Raw genomic sequence first — 18927 nt, 5'->3', positions numbered from 1 at the left:
GCCCACTGACTGACTGTCATTCAAGCGCTTCCTTGCGGTGGTACAGCACCGTTCTAAAGGGCTGAGGCTGGCTGAGCCGCCAGATCGTCTTCACTCTCCCGCCTCCAGTCCAGAGCGAGCCTGCAAGGAACGCTCGCGCGGGTTGCGCTGGGGGAGCGCGCAGGGGCTCCGAGGCTGCAAGAGGGCTGTGCGTGTCTGCGGTCGCTCGCAGGCAGAGTACTCCTGCAGACTGCAAATCGCTTCGACGTGCTAGAGTATTTGAAATAAGGAAAAAGCCCACAGCACCAGGCTACAGTTGTCGTCGCCCTTCTGTTTCCAGTGCACCTAGGAGAAACCCCTCTCTCTGCACAAGCACTGAGATGATGCCTGGGAATCCTCTTACTCTCCAGTTAGAATGTGAGCCGCCCTGTGGTCTCCACGCGCGCATAACCAGAGCCTAATGCGATGCCTGGCACTTGGAAGGCGCTTCAGCGAGCGAAGAGCTCAACTCTGAAGCCGCAACCAAGATACCGTGGGCAGAGAGGCCTCCTCAATGCTCTGTGGTTGCAAACGTACTCCTGCAGGTGCTGCTCCCTGGAGAAGTCTCCGTCGCCCGCCAGCGCGCACGCCCGCCCCCACCTCCCAACCCTGGAACTACCTACCAGCAGTGGCGACCAGCAGACAGACAGCACGCACATGATCCCCATGAGCTGGATGGCCGTCTCGGTCGTGATCCGGCCCCACTGGGCGCTGGATTGCGACGCCGTGGCCTTGGCTCTGCAGCGGGACACCAGGGCCTTAATGGTGGCCAGGTTGCAGGCGAAGGTGACCGCCAGCGCCGAAAGCCCCAGGAAGGCAAAGGTGGAGGCAAAGAAAAGGTTGCCCCAGTTGTGTGGATAACTAGTCCCGTTGCCCCCGCCCCCAGTGCTAATGAAGCACCACGTCCCGGGCCACTGGACGGTGTACTGACCCACGCCCAGCACGGGCAGCAGGGCGAAGGCGAGCACGGCCAGCCACACGCCGAGCAGCACGGCGCGGGTGGCGCGCGTCTTCATGTGGCTCGCGTACCAGTGCGGCGCCCGGATGGCCAGCGCCCGCTCGACGGCCATGGCGCTGGCGATGAAGAGCGAGGAGAGCCCAAAGACAGTCATGGTCAGCCCGAAGAAGGTGCACAGCCTCCCCGACGGGTCGAGGTGCTCCCAGCGCTGCTGGGACAGGTACACGACGATGACCACTGGGCTGGTGAGCAGCTGCCCGACCAGGTCGGTGAGCGCGAGCCAGCCGATGCACAGCAGGAACGACTTTTTGCGCTTGCTCTCCCGGCGCCGGTAGCTCCGCGACACGAGCAGCATGGCCAGTGCGTTGCCCACGAAGCCGGTGATCATCATGGTGATGGGGAAGACGACGGACACGGAGCTGCAATCCTCTCCGGGCCCCGGGGGGCGCGTGAGGTTGTCCTGCGCCTCGGCGGAGCCCTCGGGCGCCCACATGCCCGGGTAGGAGTGGTTGAGATGGGTGCAGAAAGGGGCGCTCCCGTGGCCCCGGGTCTCCTTCATGTTGGCTTCCAGGTGAGGAGGGGACGGCGCCCGGGGAGCAGCAGCGGGAGCTGGCAGACGGGGCGCGGGCGGCGGCGCAGGTCGGTGGCGACCCGGGCTGGGGCTGCGGCTGGGGCTGGGCTGCCCTCCATGGTGCGGGGCGCAGCCGCCGCCTCGCTTCGCCGCTCCGGCCGCGGCCGCGGCGGCCCTGGGCTTTCGGGCCTCGCCGGCAGCCGCGCCGTCGGCTCCGGGAAGCCTCTAGCTCCGAGCGCGCCGAGGTGCCGGGCCCCTCTATAAGGCCGAGGGGCGGGGCGCCCGTGGGTGTGGGCATCGGCGCCGTGGGAGGAGGATGGAGAAGCTGCTGAGCGCCTCTCTTGGCCGCTGTGTGACTGCTGTCCTGGCTTCCTGAGCTGGGAACCCCCCGCCCCCCTCGAATGCCGCAGCTCCAGGCCAGACTCGACGCCCGGCCAGGCTGCCCTGCCCGGCTCCGCGCATTCTCCTGTTCCCTGCCAGAGGAGGGTCGTGGGCTGGAGAAAATGTCCCTCACTGGACTTCTCGACCTCAGGCAAGTTGCTAAGGCCGACCTGGGCACCCGCCCGCCCTCCTTCTCGATCTACAGATGCTCATACAGGGACCAGATCCTCCTCCTGAAGCAACTTGGTAACCCTGGCAAGTCTAACTCACCTGCCCCTGGGCAATCTAGGCAAACCACACTCCTTTGCAAAGCTAAGCGTGACCTTTTTTCCCTTTTTACTTCAGGGCTCTGGAATGGTCATGAGCAGCCAAGTTGCTCTGTCCCCAGGGGCGCCCTGAAACTGTAAAAGTAATAGTGCCCAGAGACTCAAGGGAACAGGTACAGGGAAACAAAATAAAATCAGATGATCAAATTCAAAGGTGAAGAGATCTTAACTACCACCCCCACCCCCTAAATTCTTCCTCCTCCTTAAAAAAAAAAAAAAAATGTCAGCCAGGGCAAAAGTGTCTGGAGGCAGGTGGCAGTCACTTGTACGTCTGAGACAGTGACAGATGCTGTGGCCAGCCTAGAGAGCTGGAGAGAGAGGGGCGGCACCCTCGCCGGTTCTCATGAGATTAGGACTAGAAACTGCATTTAGATGTTACCAAGGCCTTCACATTTAGTGAAAATGGGCATAATTGCCTAGTAACATCTTTTATTAAGCCAATATTTTGTGTTTTCACAAGCATTTTCCTATTTTTTCAGAGACCCTCCAAGGTCGTGTTGCTATTATTATTCCTCCCCTCTTATGATGAGGTAGCTGAGGCTCCATGAAGTTAAAGGATGTGCCCAAGGTCTCCGCAATTCTCCAGCCTCTGTCTTATTTGAAGCACAGTGTTCCTTATACGGGTACCATAGCCACTCTCAGCAGGTGAAAACAAACGGTAAGACCAGCTGTTCCCAAATCTGGGGAGGGCCTGGTTCTTCTGCTTCTTCACATTGTCCAGAAAATGAAAAGATTTAAAAAGTTATTTACAAATTTCATTTTTCCTCATATGTAAGAAATCAGACCTAATCATATTGCGCTATGAAGACCGTTACTCAGGCTATGGATTGACTTTCAGAGCAAGCCCCATCAGGTTCTGTGCCTGTCCTGGCTTAGCCAATATCCTTTTGGGTGTAAATGAGTGGTAGGAGATGAGACTGGAATAGTTCCCCTGCATTCTTTCCTTGCCTGCGGTTGTTTTCACTCTGTATGAGTTTGAAAAAATATCATTACAAGGTTATATAGTTTTTAAAGGAGAAAAAGCAAAAGCGTAATTTAAACTCATTTTAACAACATACATTGGTCATATCACTAATTTCAATTTGTGTTTTGCTGTCATTTAAAAATGTTTTGCACTTTTGAGTTTTATTTCTCTTTTAAAATACCACGTTTCTAATGAGAACAATAGCTGGGAAGGAATAGAAAAGTGGTTTACTTTTTAAATCTCCCCCCCCCCCCATTTTGTCTTATTAGTTTTAATTAACCTCAAGTCCATAATCAGGAAAGTGTTTTTTTTAAATGTCATTTGAAAAGTAAAATAATGTGAGATATAAGCTTTATCCAGAGCTTTTGGATGAACATATATATCAAATTTAGTTTTTAAGCAATAAAATTCTAGTGTAATTATATATTTTATTTAAAAATTTAAGACCTTTTCATGATTCATACATCAAAGAAAGCAAAGCTGATCTCTCTCCAGTTACATCAAAAATTATTCTTCTGGGGCTGGCCCTGTGGCCGAGTGGTTAAGTTCACACACTCCGCTGCAGCGGCCCAGGGTTTCGCTGGTTCAGATCCTGAGCAGGGACATGGCACCACTCGTGAGGCCACGTTGAGATGGCGTCCCACATGCCACAACTAGAAGGACCTGCAACTAAGATATACAACTATGTATGGGGGGATTTGGGGAGATAGAGCAGAAAAAAGAAAGAGAGAAGATTGGCAACAGTTGTAAGCTCAGGTGCCAATCTTTAAAAAAAATAATTTTTCTTTTTATTTACGAATATTTGACCTCTTTGACATTTTTACCTTCCCCATTGCAGCACACGCTGTAGCCAATTGGATTTTACAGGAGTAACAAACATCAGGACACTACAGAAGTATCAAAGAATTAATGTTAGCCTCTTAACTCACCTCTACACCAAGGCACTAAATGTGTTGCATTTCAGATCTTTCATGTAACACTTTCCTCCTTTCAGCGTTTTGCTTTGTCCTATTCTAAGTTGTCTGTTTTGTAGCTGTTCACCTTGTAAACAAGTGATTTGGGGGGTTTGAGGAGTCACACAACAGGATGCTAGCAGCTGGATTCCGGTTGGCACTTTTGGGTGTTAGAACAGAAATAGTCTGAATTGTGCTGGTCTGAAACACCACCACCCTCTAGTGACCAAAAGGCTAATAACATGCTGTACACCATATTAAACAGAATTTCTAAATGACAAATAGACGCTTTGCTTAGGGAACCTCATTTATGTTTCCTAGGGATCTGCTCATTAATACATAACTATGGTCACTTTGTTTCCTTTTGAGTACACAAACTGGCATGTCTGCTTGATCAATAGACCAGTGAAGGGTTAAAGCTATAGAGTCAGATAATTGAAAGGTTACATATTCAAATGCTTTTTAAAATTTTAAAGTATACATCCGCTCATTACATATTTTTAACAGAAACTCTGCCCTAGAAATTATTTTAACCCATAAATTGTACCCCTCCGGTATCTTAAATTTTTAAATTGACAACATATATCAAAATTTAGCTAGTATTGATCAATTTTTATTCTATTTACTTCTACTGAACTTCTATTAAGAAATCTTAAAATAGACACAGATACAAAAACAAGATTAATAACGAGTGTGATATAATCAGGACCTTGTTTACCTCAAAATATTTGCAATTCTTACGCCATGGAGCCAAATGCTAATTTTAGCATATATTTTAGTCATTCCTTCACTCCATAAATATTTATTGAGCACTTAGTCTATGTCAGACGCTGTACTAGTTGTTAGGGAGACAAAAGAAACACACAAAAGTCTCTACATTTATGGACTTTATATTTTAGTGCAAAACTTTTTGTTTTAATCTGAAATAACAGAAGAAAGAATGCTAATCTCAGTGGCTTTTGTAATGTGCCATGGAGGTATGATCTTATATGAAAACTGCTTGTAAAAACTACGTACAGTTTTCATGGAAAACTGGAAAAAATATGTACAGTTTTCATGATCAAATGAGATTTATCTCTGGAACCCAAGGTAGATTTAACACTCCACGTCAGTCAATATAATTACCATTTCAACAAAATAAGGGAGATGCTTTGAAGTCTTTGCTAAATCAAGCATCTGGGTACACTAGTTCCTTTCTATTGACTGCCTTTTCTCCAAACTTTCCTTCCTATGTCTTTACATGCCTAGTAATTTTTAATTGAAAACTGGATAGTCAATATACTGTAGTGACTGTGGATTCCATTGTTTTCTTCTAGGGATTACTGATTTGGGGGTTCTGTTTGGCAGTTAATTTGCCTGGATTCAAACTGCCCACGTTTCCTTGCCTGTGGCACGCAGCTGTTGCTCTCTCTGCTCTGTTCTCCTGTTTTCTCATGGCTGTTTTAGCTTGGTTCCCTGTAGACTGATCTGCCCTACACCTATGAAGTTTGCTGATCTGCCAGTGATGGGAATCATCCTTTTTGTGGTTTCCTCAATTATAGGGACTCTTTTCTAATTGCCAGTGGCTCTACCAATTTTGGGTTGTGACCTGATATTTCAAGCTTGTAAAGCCTCAGCTTTCTGCCACTGGAGATTTACAGTGAGGAATGCACTCATTTAAGAAAAGCCTTAAACTCATAGAGATAGCCTTGAATAGGTCTACCTTTTAAGACTAGATTCTTCTCTAGTCTCTTTCTGTGTTTTCACCAGTCTCCAGGGGGATTCTCTCACTAATGCGTAGTTTAGCTGTCAAACACAGATTTGGGCAGAAGTTCTACCACATATTTCTGTGGTTTTCATTGCCTGGATTTCCTATTTAAATTTGCAGTGTCTTTTCCAGCCTTGAACTCTAATCCCTGGCATTTTTTGCCAATAAGGCTGAGATGTTTTCACCACTATTTCCCACGAACATAGTCATGAGGGTTGAGCATCACCTTAGTCCAAAAAGGTCAGTAAATCTTCTTACCTCCCTCTTTTAGTTGCAGTTTTTTTTAAGATTAATCTCTTTTCTGATTACTGTATGTTTTTGAATGCTTTCTGTGAATTTAAATAGCTGTTTTTAAAAAAATTTCCAACTAGAGGGGGCTGGCCCCGTGGCCGAGTGGTTAAGTTCGCGCGCTCCGCTGCAGGCGGCCCAGTGTTTCGTCGGTTCGAATCCTGGGCGCGGACATGGCACTGCTCGTCAGACCACGCTGAGGCAGCGTCCCACATACCACAACTAGAGGAACCCACAACGAAGAATACACAACTATGTACCGGGGGGCTTTGGGGAGAAAAAGGAAAAAATAAAATCTTAAAAAAAAAAAAAAATTTTCAACTAGATTTTATAATTGTTATCTGCAGGGCAGTGTGATATTGGCATAAAGATAGACATACAGTTTAACGCAACAGTATGCTATATTTACCTACCTATCTATATCTATCTATAGATATATATGTAGGTAGACAAAGAGATATATAGATACAAAGATATGTATACATACACATCCATCCATACATACAAATTCAATTAATTTTTGGCAAGGGTATTAAGGTAATTTAATAGAGAAAAGGCTTTTCAACAAATGGCTAGAAAAACTGGATACCTGTATGCGAATAAAAATGGACACAAACCTTATCTCACACCACACACAAAATGGATCATAGATTAAATGTAATTACATTCAACTTAAAACTATAAATCTTCTAGATTACAGTAGGAGAAAAATCCTCGTGGCTTCTCCACCCTCCCATCACTACCGGAACTACTCGTGCAACTTGTTTTTTGTCTTTTATTTTTAACATTTAACATGTCATTATCTCTTTTCATCAGTATGCATAGAAATTCTTCATTCTTCTTAAATACCAAGAATAATCCAACAAATTCTTTCTGAATGTTCAGATTATTCATAATTTTTGCTATAGGAAGCAATGGTGCAACGACATTCTTGTATACACTGGTGGGTATATTTGTGGGACTAAATTTCACATGGTAAATCCTTAACAGTGGACTGCTATACGCTGATGACTCCCACCTTTATATCTGAAGACTACACTTTTCCTTGACTCCAATCTCATATATCCAATTGACTATTTGTCACTGCACTTGGATAGCTCATAGACACCTCCGTATGTTCAAATGGAACTTCAGATTTTCTTCCCCACTCCTGGTTCTACCTGAGTCTTTCCCATCTCAGTACATAATACTACCGTCCACTTACTCAAGCCAGACACCCAGTGACCGTCCTTGCCTCTCCCTTTTCCGTCATCTCTGTCTTCCAATGCATCATCCAGTAATATTCATTCTAATTCCAAAATATACCCCATGTACCTTCACTTGTCTCCATCTCCACAGCTGTCACCCTGGTTCATGTCACTGCCACATTTTACCTAAGCTACTGGCAATCATTTTTTAATTGCCTTGATTTTATCATTTTAAATTATGTTTATTGTACCAAATTAAGCTAAACAAAAAAGTTTAAAAGGCATTTATATTTTTTAATGTTAGTAATGTTCTCTTCACCTGTCCTTATTTTCACTCCCAAATTAACCAATATTAGGTTGAAATGTATTCTTTCAGATTTTTCCCTTTGCTCATACAAAGATATTTCCACTCAAAATAAATGTTTCTGCTTTTCTGTTTGCCAGCCCTGAATATTATTGCATTTAAAATATTTACTATGTGATGGGTGAAAGATATTTTCTTGTTAATCTGGATTTCCTTAACTACTAGTGAAGTTAAATCCATTTTCAAATGTCTATTGATTAACTTCCTCTCCTGTTAATTGATCTTGGTACATTTTCTATTGGATTATCATTATGCTACTAATTTGTAGGAGCTCTTTGTATAGTTAGAGATATTGCCTGTTTCTCATTTTCCTACCTTGTCATTTGCCTCAAAAAAGGCAAATTTTTCTATCATGCCTATTACCATACATAAAAAATTTATTCAGAAAAATGAAAATTTTCCTTTATGGTTTTGAGGATTCCCGCTCAAGAAAGTTAAGAAGGTCTCTCTTTCTTAATTCCTTCACCCAAGTTACATTTTGGAAATTTTTGCTTTAATAGCCATATCTTTAATCAAATAAATTTAAATTTTTACTCTTTAGCAAATGGTAATGAGGTGGAAGTTTAACTTCTTTTGTGATGAGTTATATGGATAGCTAGCATCGTTTATTAAGTAAATCATAATTCTTCTACTTGAACTCTCATTCCGTCATATAGTAAATTTCTATATAGCCTAGCACGCAGATCTTGGTTTCCATATGCCATTCTCCAATAAGAACAACTGGTGCTCCTTGGAGAAATGACTGAATTATAGCTGTGGCAGGGATAATATAAGATGAGCCTAGAGCATCTTGTAGTACCAGAAATTAAAGTACTCAAAAGACAAAAGGATAGGGACATGTCAAAGGGACACAGAAGCCAACTTGAAAGAATTCCCAATGGCCAAAACTGGGACAATTTGAGCAACAAAATGAATACATAATGTAATATTGAATTATAACCCAAATATAAAATACATATACACAAGACCAAACTGATACAATTGAGTAAATAAATAGGAAAGAAAGACAAATACACATAATATATTAAATTCTCCCTCTTCCAAGAAGTGGAGCATAGTACCCCTTCCTCACTTGAGGGTAGGCTAGACTTCGTGATTTACTTCCAATGAATATACTATGAAAAGAGAAAAATAGTAACTTCACAATGGAGAAATATGGCAAACACTATCTTAACCAAGTGATAGTTAATAGCACCATAATGTCATGCAGATATTATGCATCTCCTGACATGGTGTGATAAGGGCACTTCACTCTTGTAGTTATCTTTCCAAAGCCGATAACCCCTGTCTAATCACACACACACAAAAAAATAGATAAACCCAAAGTGAGGATCATTCTACAGGATACCTGGCCAGTACTCCTCAAGACTGTCAAGGTTGTGAAAAACAAGGATGAGAAATTGTCATAAACCAGAAACGAATGGGGAGACATAACTATATGCAATGGGGTACCCTGTATTGGATCCTGGAATGGAGAGGACATTAGTGGAAAAACTGGTGAAATTCTGATAAAATCTGGAGTTCAGTTAATAGTAACATGCAAATATTAGTTTCTTGGTTTTTACAAATGTATTAGGATAATGTAAGATATTAACAATGTGAACAACTGGAGGGGGGGGAGGTAGTGGGAACACTGTATTACCTTTGCAACTTTTCTGTATATCTAAAACTATTCCCAAAGTAAAGTTCTTTAAAATTCTTATATCGGTGTGTATTCGTTCCTATATTTTCTTATTCTATTTCATTAAATTATTTGTATTTCTAGGTAGGTATTGTTTTGAGGTAACATTCAGGGAATGCAAAAATCTTAATTGTGTATACAGATCAGTGAGTTTTCTAAACATATATACACACATAATTGTAACCACCATCCAGATTGCTACATAGAGTATTAGCAACCTACGTTTCTTGTGCCCCAACCCATTAATAACCAACTCCATGTCCCAAGAGGTAATCACTATTTTGACTTCTATCACAATAGCTAAATGTCTGTTCTTGAACGTCATAGAAATACAATCACATAGCATATACTTGTTGTGCCCTGGATAGTCTATCTCCATAAATGTTCCGTGTGTCCTTGAAAAGAATGTGTATTTTTTTAGGTAGAGTGTTCTACAAATGTCAAATAGGTCAAGTTGGTTGATAGTGTTTTTCAAGTCTTCCATATCCTTAGTTTTCTAACTGTTGTATCGATTATTGAGAGCTGTGGAAATCTCTGTGGATTTCCCTACTTTTGCCATGCATTTCTATCAATTTTTGCTTCATATATTTTGAAGCCTAACACATGCATAAACGTTTAATATTGTTATGCTTTTGTGAGCAATTGATCCTTTATCATTATGCAATAACCTTCTTTATCCCTAGTAGTCTTTGCTCTCAAATCTACTCTTCTGAAACTAATATAACCAGTCCAATGTTCTTTTGATTAGCATCATCAGTGTCTTTTCCTATCCTTTCTCTTTTAACCTATCTGTATCTTTATGTTTATAGTGGGTTTCTTCTAAGAGCATATAGATCTTGCTTCATTTATCCAATGTGACAATCATTGCTTTATAGCTGGGGGCATTCGATCATTTACACTTAATGTGATCATGAATATGGTTGGGTTTAAACTGACAACCCTATTTTTCTTTTTGTCCCATTTGCTGTTTCCTTTCTCTGCTTTCTTTTGGATTGAGTATGATTCTAACTTTTTCCTTATTTATAAGCTTATTATGGTTATATATAACCTTTGCTTATATTTGGTTGCTTTGGGGTTTATAGTATCTCTCAAATTATCAGACTACCTTCAAGATACGTGCACTTTGTGTATGACTACGTTAGAATAGTACACTTCCCTTTCTCCCCTCTTGACCTGTGTTATTGTTGCTGTGTATTTTACCTGTATATATAAGTCTCTCAATATATTTGCTTTAAACAATTACCTTTGAGAGAGCTAAATAGTAAGAAAAAAACTATTTTATATTTACCCACATAGCATTTTTTGTGCTATCATTTTATGTAGACCCAGATTTCCATCTGGTATCTGTTTTCTTCTGCCAAAAGAACATTCTTTAATATTCTTTGTATTAGAGCTCTGTTGGTGAATTCTTTCAGCTTTTGAGTAGCTCAAAAACTTTGTGTCTCATTTATATTCTTTACTTTTTAAAATATCTTGTGAGGAAGATTATCCCTGAGCTAACACCGGGGCTGATCTTCCTCTATTTTTTTTTTTGAATGTGGGATGCTACCACAGCATGGCTTGATGAGTGGTGGGTAGGTCTACACCCAGGATCTGAACCTGTGCACCTGAGGCTGCTGAAACAGAGCACACGAACTTAACCTACCACTGTGCCACCAGGTGGCCCCTCATCTATATTCTCCAAAGATGATGGATATAGAATTCTATATAGAAAGATTCCATATAGAATATAGAATACTAGGCTGATAGTGTCTTTCAGTAGACACATCACTTGACAGGGATGTTCTGAGAAATGTGGTGTGAGGCAATTTTGTCATTGTTTGAACATCATAGAGTGTACTTACACAAACCTAAATGGTATAGCCTACTACACACCTAGGCTATATGCTACTAATACTAATGCTACTTACAGGGCTGTCATCCACGTGGTCCATGGTTGACTGGAACGTCATTATACAGCACATGACTGTACTTTTAAAGATATTCCAGCTTCTTCTGGTTTGCATTGCTTCTGACAGTGTCGGCCATCATTCTTACCACTGTTCTGTATGAATGTCATTTTCTCCACTTTTTTTCCCTCTTGATCACAGACTTAAGCAATTTGATTATGAATAGTTTTACTGTAACTTTCTTCATTTTCTATGCTTGGGGGTTCTTAAGAGCTTCTTGCATTTGTGGTGGTTTCGTTAAACTCATCTGAAGACTTGTAGGACATACTAGGGATCTTCAGATGTATGCACCTCTCCTCTGGTACTGTCCACATGAACCTTAGAGGCCTTGTCCCTTCCATCTTGACTCAGGGAGATTGCAAGTTTCCACCCAGGAGATTCCCTGAGATGTGTCTTACAAACTCTCAAGGGAGTAAGTTGGCAGCATTCAATAGCGTTCGATGTTTCCCTGTTCTCCGGCCTTATGTCCAAATGTACTGAAAAACGCTGTTTAATATGTCTAGTTTGTTGCAGGTGGAAAGGTAAATCTTGGCCTGAAGCAGAAGTTCTCCACTCTTATTTTTAGTATTCCTCACTTTCTACTTTGATCTATTTCCTATATTCTTGAAATGGAAACTTAGATAATTGGGTAAACTTTATTTCCAATACAACTTCAAAGTTACACATTTCCTTCTAAGCACTGCTTTAGCTGACCACCACACTACTGATAATTGTATTTTCATTATCATTCACTCAGAATTTTTAAAATTTTGTCATTTCTTCTCTGACCCACATTTAATGCCAAATTTTTACTTTCTAGTTTTGATTCCTAGTTTAATTCCACTTTGGTCAGAATTGATTTTCTGTGATAGAAATCTTTTGCGAATTGTATATATCAACAGTTTGTGTGTGAATGGTGCACATGCAGTTGGCTGCAGAGTTTTGTAATTATCAATTAGGTCAAAATGGTTGTGGTGTTCACATATTCTATATTTTTTTTTTCTGAGAAATGTACATGATTTCTAACTATGTGGATCTACTTGTCCTTTCTGTTCCATCTACATTTTTAAGTTATTGAGTATACACAAGTTTATGATTATTACCATACTGTTAAATTGACCCCTTTATCATTATGAACCGTTCCTCTTTCTCTTTAAATACTTACTGGCTTAGTTGTGCTTTATATTAATATTGCCACATTACATATTGGTTAATATTGCATAGTAACTTTTTCCACCTTATTTTCAACCTATGGTCTTATTCTGAAAGTATAGCTTATAAACGTACAATGAGGTTTTGTGATTTTTATCTTAATCCATTTTGATAATCTCTAATTTAATTGGTGTGTAATCAGCATTTAATTACTTATATAAAGGCCTGATGTATTTCATGTTTTAAATTTCTCTTTAAGAAAACCTTGTTTGTAATAATCAAATTTTCATTATCCTATTTTTCTCTATTAACTTTCTGCATTTATTCTTCTTTTAGTGATTATTGTAGAGATTAAATATGCTTCTTTGACTTATTAAAGTCTATCTTAAATTACTTTTACCATTTCTTGAGGTATAGATCTTGTACAATGATTTAAATCACTTACCTCTTTTCTCATGTTACTTTTGTAATTTTACTTCCATGTTTTAAACCCCACAAAACTTCTTTGGTTTTAGTCATATATTTACCCCCAAATTTAGTACTATATTGTTGTGATTAGACAAATGTAACTTTAGTCTGCTTAAGCAAGCCTTCTCTCACAAATTTTCTGCTCCCATCAAGTATGCCTTTCTATTCTCCAAGCAGCAGCCAAACTTGTTTACATTAAAACTAACACTACTTCACACCTTTCATTGTTCTCCAGCTGTTCTTAGAACACAACTCAAATTCCTTTCCATGGCCTCCAAGCCTTGCGTGCGTGATAGGGCCTCTGTCTCTACCACTTACCTTAGGCCATTTTCTCATTAAGCCACATACCAGCTTCAGACTCAAGCAACTCGGGCACAGATCTTTTAAGCATTATGGATAATTTTCCTGACTTGTAGGTCTCCTACTCATCATCCTATCTAATGGAGTATACACCCACCCCTACTTTTTATTTCCTTCATAGGAAAAACTTGTAATTATTTTACAAATACTTGCTTCAATGTAAGGTACACTAGAATACCTTGCTATTTCACCATCTAATCATTAACTAGTGCACTGTCTAGCATGCAGTAGACTCAATCAACATTTAACTGAATAAACATAATTCTTTAGTATGTTCTAAATATTGATGCTGCCAAATTACCCTCTAAAAGGTAACTCATTCAATGATGAAAAAAAAATTTTACAACAATGAAGAGAGATTTTGAATCAAAAAGCCCGAGCAAATACAATCAAAATGGCACTGACACAGAATCCAATGATTTGCCTAAAATGAATGTTCAATGTGTTAAACACGTCTCTGTAATTCTTGAAAGACGACTTTTATGTCTGAACTATAATAAATTGACATTTCCTTTTCTTCCCCACTTTCCAGACATATCATCCTTCAAATGCAGAGGCATCAGAGGTTTGCGACTTTCCAATTGGTTTACCAAGCTCACAGCTCAAACATGTTATATGTCTCATGTCAGTCATCATTTGCTTCAAAATGTAGTTGATCATGGTCAGGTACTTGCTTTAGACCTCGAAAAGGAATGCTTTATGAAAAGCCTTACTTCAACCTCATTTCCATCATCAACTCTGGAAAAATATAAAAACATAACTATTACAGATGAAATGTCCCAATCTTCGCTCAGCACTTTCCATCCTAGGGTTTTAGTCCTGCAGGTTCTGCAGCACTGGGTACGTAGCCTGAGAAGTATTGTGGTCTTCACTTCTGGTAGAGTATGAACTAACCACTTTTTGACCATTCCTTCTTGGTAATTCTAATGCAGCAGTAACAATGACAATTCTAAGTGTGACAGAGGGCAATACAATCTTGTAATTGCAATCACACCATTATCAAAGGTGCAAATATTTACTAGTCTCTGATTACAGTCACTAATATGACATTAAAATTCTTGAGCTCTAATAGCCAGTTTTCAAATTACAACAGTACAGATGATTTATTTTCTCTGCTCCAAATTTTGATGTCAAGTATTAATCACTGAAAAGGCAACATTTTCAGTTTTGAGGTCAACACCTTGATTAGCGGTAATAATGTCACTAAGGATTAATATAATATGCATGTCCCTCCTAACAGCTAGTGCTATGTACGTAAGTCCAAGTAAACATCCAAATCATTTTTGCCAATAAAATGTACTTCACTGGTGTAGTTATCAAACACTAACATATTCAATGCTATTTTCTTCTATAAAAGCTTTTAAGCCTTAATACAACTATTACTTAATTTGGTTATAACTAGACCAAATATGCATAATATGCCTATTGTTCTAAAGACCTAAGTAAATTTATAAGACAGTATCTTAATATATACTGAGCCATTTTGGACTCTATTATCTGATCCTACAATCAGAATAGTGATGTAAACTATTTTTTAATTCATTACTTATTTTGCACCCTATTGCACTTAGTTCAAGAGTCATACACAATCAAGGAACTCAATTTACCAATTCATAGTGAAATTGCTTCGGTTAATATTGTTGCAGAGGCATGTTATGAATAAATTAAAAGTTGACCAAAAGTCTTACTTTCAGCATAATAACTTTTAGTGCTTCTGTCCCTGGTAATATCAAAAGAATCTAAAGAGATTTCAAAATGTATGCTGGTGAGGCTGACCTATCTCAGTTGTTTGCAATAAGCACAGGTGGGTAAACTTTAAAAAAGAACAGTGAAGACAGTGAACTTTTTATTTTTATATAAAATAACTGTTTATTTACATGCAATTTCTAGAGATTCAATACTACACTGAAGCATAGCTGGGCTGATAACTCCAAACCTCTTTCAGCTCATGGAGAAATGGAATTATTTTAATGGAAAAAAGATGTTCCTTGAGACTCGAGTTTGATAACTGGTTTCCATTCTGTTGTATCTTGAAATATGTAACTTAAGAATAAAAACTCCGCCAGCAACCATAAAATGTTTTCCAGTCAAGAATAAGCATTTATTCTTTTTAGTATTGGGAAAAATACAATGGATCAAAACCTCTTAAAAAACCGAACAGACGTTAACTGACTTCCTTGTCAAACACTGAATGCTTGCTATGACAGAGACTGTTCTATAGGCTAGGAATATTGGGGAAAGACAAGGCCTTTCAAGAAATTCGCCTAATTCCTACAGAAACTCAGAGGAACCAGGGATGGCTGTGGGGCGTGTGCAGGGCATTCTAGGCATAGCAAACTTGTACAACGATGAAAATCTATCACAAGTAGTCCAGCATGGCTCATGTGGCTAGTGTATATAGGCTGTGTGCACAACAATGCTGGACTTGCGGGGAGGAGGGGAAAGAAAGAAAGAATACTTAATAAAAATCATGACATTTTCATGGTATATAAAAGGATTTTAGTTTAATTCTGGAAGCCATGGGAAGGTACTGAAAGGTTTTAAGCAAAGAAATGACATGAAAAGAATTGCTTATTAACAAGACCATTCTCCTATCAGAGTGATGAAAGGATCACTGCTTGCTGAAACAAATTTTTAGCAAATATTATGGAAAAGCTAATTATGGAAAACCTACTATATGCTATACAGGACTTGAGGCCAGATGACCATTTAGGAGACAACTGCAGTATCTTAGTTTATACACTAAAGAAGTGGCAGCAGTAACGGAGCAGTGTGGGTTTGAGGCTTAAGAGAGAGATCAATTCCAGGTAAATCAGATTTGGTTTGGAGTGCGGAGGCAAAAGAAATCTAAGAGGATACCCAAGTTCCCGATAATGTTGTTTATCAATGTGAAATATATTACTGGTTTTGGTGGACAGATAGTTTGAGAATTGAGCTATTGAAACTGACTGACATTTAAAGGGAGATAAATAGCAGGCAGTTAGAGATATGGATCTGGTGCTATAGAAAGAAGTAAGTAGAAAATTAACATTTGATTATTAGTATGTATGAAATAACACCAGCTCGAGGTAAAAATATAGCCAATATTTGCTGTAAACTTATGTGCCAGGCATAAAGAACATCATCCCCAGGGCTGCCATACTGTTACCATGAAGCAAAAACTCCAATCAGGCACTTAGGACTCCAAGGGAAAAAAAATAGCAATCAATTGTCACTGCCAATTCTACCACTGGATCACAGCCATCACAGCAAACTGTACTTCACATCACATTCAGGTTGGAAGTACTCAGCTTTTGTGATGGCCCTACTGATAACAGGATACAGATGTTTCCTTCTGGGGGTAGGTACAAGACTGTTCAGAGTGCAACACTACAGTCTTAGACTCATTGTTTTCAAGTTGTCCAACGTGGTCCAGTTTAATTCTGACAGCATTATTATGAGGGTTCCTTTTTAAGATTTCCCAGAGTCACAGTATTTTGTGGTCCCCTAAAAATATGATCAAACCTTGAGACTTCAGAAATTAGCTCAGCTTATTTATCTACAAACGTGTCCTGTAAGACTCCTCAAGTCAACTCCTTAAGTTTTGCCTTTTCATTCAGGTAAGACTGATTCTTCCCATTTTAACAGACTTTATTTCTACTATGAAGTATTTTCTAAGAGCACTCTCCTACGAGACTGAGGATACAGGAAACGGGTTGTCCTACACGTTCAGCTTCAAATTCAGGTCGTTTTTACTTCCTTCAACAGTAATGCAGTATAGCCTTACTCATAATCTTCTTAGATATATTTTAATCATTCATTAAAAATATTTGGGAATTTACCTCGTTATTGTAAATATTTTTCTTATGCTACTACCTTTTATTTTGCTAAATACAAACATTTAGGGACCATTACTTAGTACATCTTTTAAAAACTGTGTGTAATCTATAACACTCTCTACCCTTCTGTAAGGACCCATGTGGTTCACTGTGGCTGGAAAAAAAATGGTAATGTGTTTATGGTCACTCTTAGTGACTACAAACTTGGCTCTAACACTACCTGGATTCATCCTTTCTGGTACTATAATGAACTGTCAAGGCTCCTATTTAACATCGAAGCTCCCATCACCACCACCACGGTTCTAGATCCCACTGCCTCATCTACTTGATGATACTTCAACGATTCTTCCCTCCCTCTCTATCGTCTATTTTCTGTTCCATTGGAGAATGGAGGCATGTCAAACGACATAGGAGCCAACCTGAAAGAACTCCCAATGGCCAAAGTTGGAACAATTTGAGCAATAAAATAAATCACATAGCATTGGACTATGACCTTAAGTATAAAATAAAAATGCATGAGCCCATACAGATGTAAATAGTAGATAAATCTTTCTCATAGAATTCCAAATATGAGCAGATAGCCCTCCCCCCGAGGAGGTGGAGTTTAATTGCTCCCATCCCTACTCTGAAGATGGGCTATTCTTCGTAATTTGTTTCCAAAGAATGTAGTAGGTTAAGGGAAAAAGAACTAACTACAATGGTGAATGCGAAGAATTGTTATCTCAACATGACAAAGGTTAATATCCCCAGTGATGCCACATGGATTTCATGTACCCCTGGATATGATGTAATGAGAAGGGTACTTTTCCTCTATTGTATTCTTTCCAAAAACCTGTAACCCCAGCCTAAGTCACAAGAAAAACCACACACTCAGAATGGGGGACATTCTACAGGATACACAGCCAGTACGCCTCAAGACTGTCAGTCATAAAAAGCAAGGAAAGAATGAAAAAACTGTCAGAGGAGTTAGGAGGGATATGACAACTAAGTGCAGTGTGGTACCCTGGATTGGACCGTGGACCATCAATGGAAAAAAGGTGAAATTCAAGTAAAACCTGGATTGTAAGCAATAATAATATATCAATGTTGGTTTCTCAGTTTTAACAAAAGTACATGGTAGTATGTAAACAATGGTGAAAACTGGGTGGGGGTATATGGAAACTCTGCACAATCCTTGAAATCTAAATCTTTTCTGTAAATCTAAAATTATTCCAAAATAGTATGTCTACCTATGTATCTACCCATAAATGACTGAAATTAACAATTCCTTACCAAATCACTAGAATAAAAAACATCTGACCATTTTGACTTAACATTTATCTTCTCAAACAGGTTATTATTAGAGCTAATAACGGGTTGTTATTAGAGCTAACACTGAAACTTGCCATCAGACTTGGGGGTGAATCCCCATTTAGCCACTGCTGCAGCTCCCTTGGGCAAGTTTTTAATTTCCTTATGCTACAACCTTTTTGTAAAACAGGGGATATACAATAGTACGTAAAGGTGACAGGGAGAATTAATTAAGATACTGCCTGTTAATCACTATTATATACCTTAAACTGTCTTTTAATTATAACTGTCCACTGTTTTCCAGAAATAATACAATTTCCAGTTCAGGAAAGCTACAAGATTATTCTTATTTTAAAAAACATCTAACAATTATGTCAAAAACTGGGGGCAGAGCGGAGAAATTCCCTACCTGCTTACGAATACCTACAACAGTGGCTGTGGACATTCGATATAGCAAGAAGAGGAGATGAGAC

At 39.7% G+C, this 18927-nt stretch overlaps 1 protein-coding gene across 8 annotated transcripts in view; it reads right to left on the bottom strand.

Annotated features, from left to right (window-relative positions):
• The window catches only part of PTGER3 (prostaglandin E receptor 3), a 245129-nt gene extending 242660 nt beyond the window's left edge, over nucleotides 1-2469 (bottom strand). For all 8 annotated transcript variants that reach the window (XM_070592386.1, XM_070592384.1, XM_070592385.1 and 5 more), the window contains exon 1: nucleotides 642-2469. In XM_070592386.1, the coding sequence (XP_070448487.1) occupies nucleotides 642-1535 (894 nt within the window). In that variant the 5' untranslated portion in view covers nucleotides 1536-2469. The remainder of the gene's footprint in view (nucleotides 1-641) is intronic.
• Nucleotides 2470-18927: the final 16458 nt, after the last annotated feature.

This window comes from Equus przewalskii, chromosome 24, assembly GCF_037783145.1.
Source record: "Equus przewalskii isolate Varuska chromosome 24, EquPr2, whole genome shotgun sequence".
NCBI lineage: Eukaryota > Metazoa > Chordata > Mammalia > Perissodactyla > Equidae > Equus > Equus przewalskii.
Note: the sequence above shows the minus strand (reverse complement) of the source record. Positions and strands in the feature narration are given on the sequence as shown.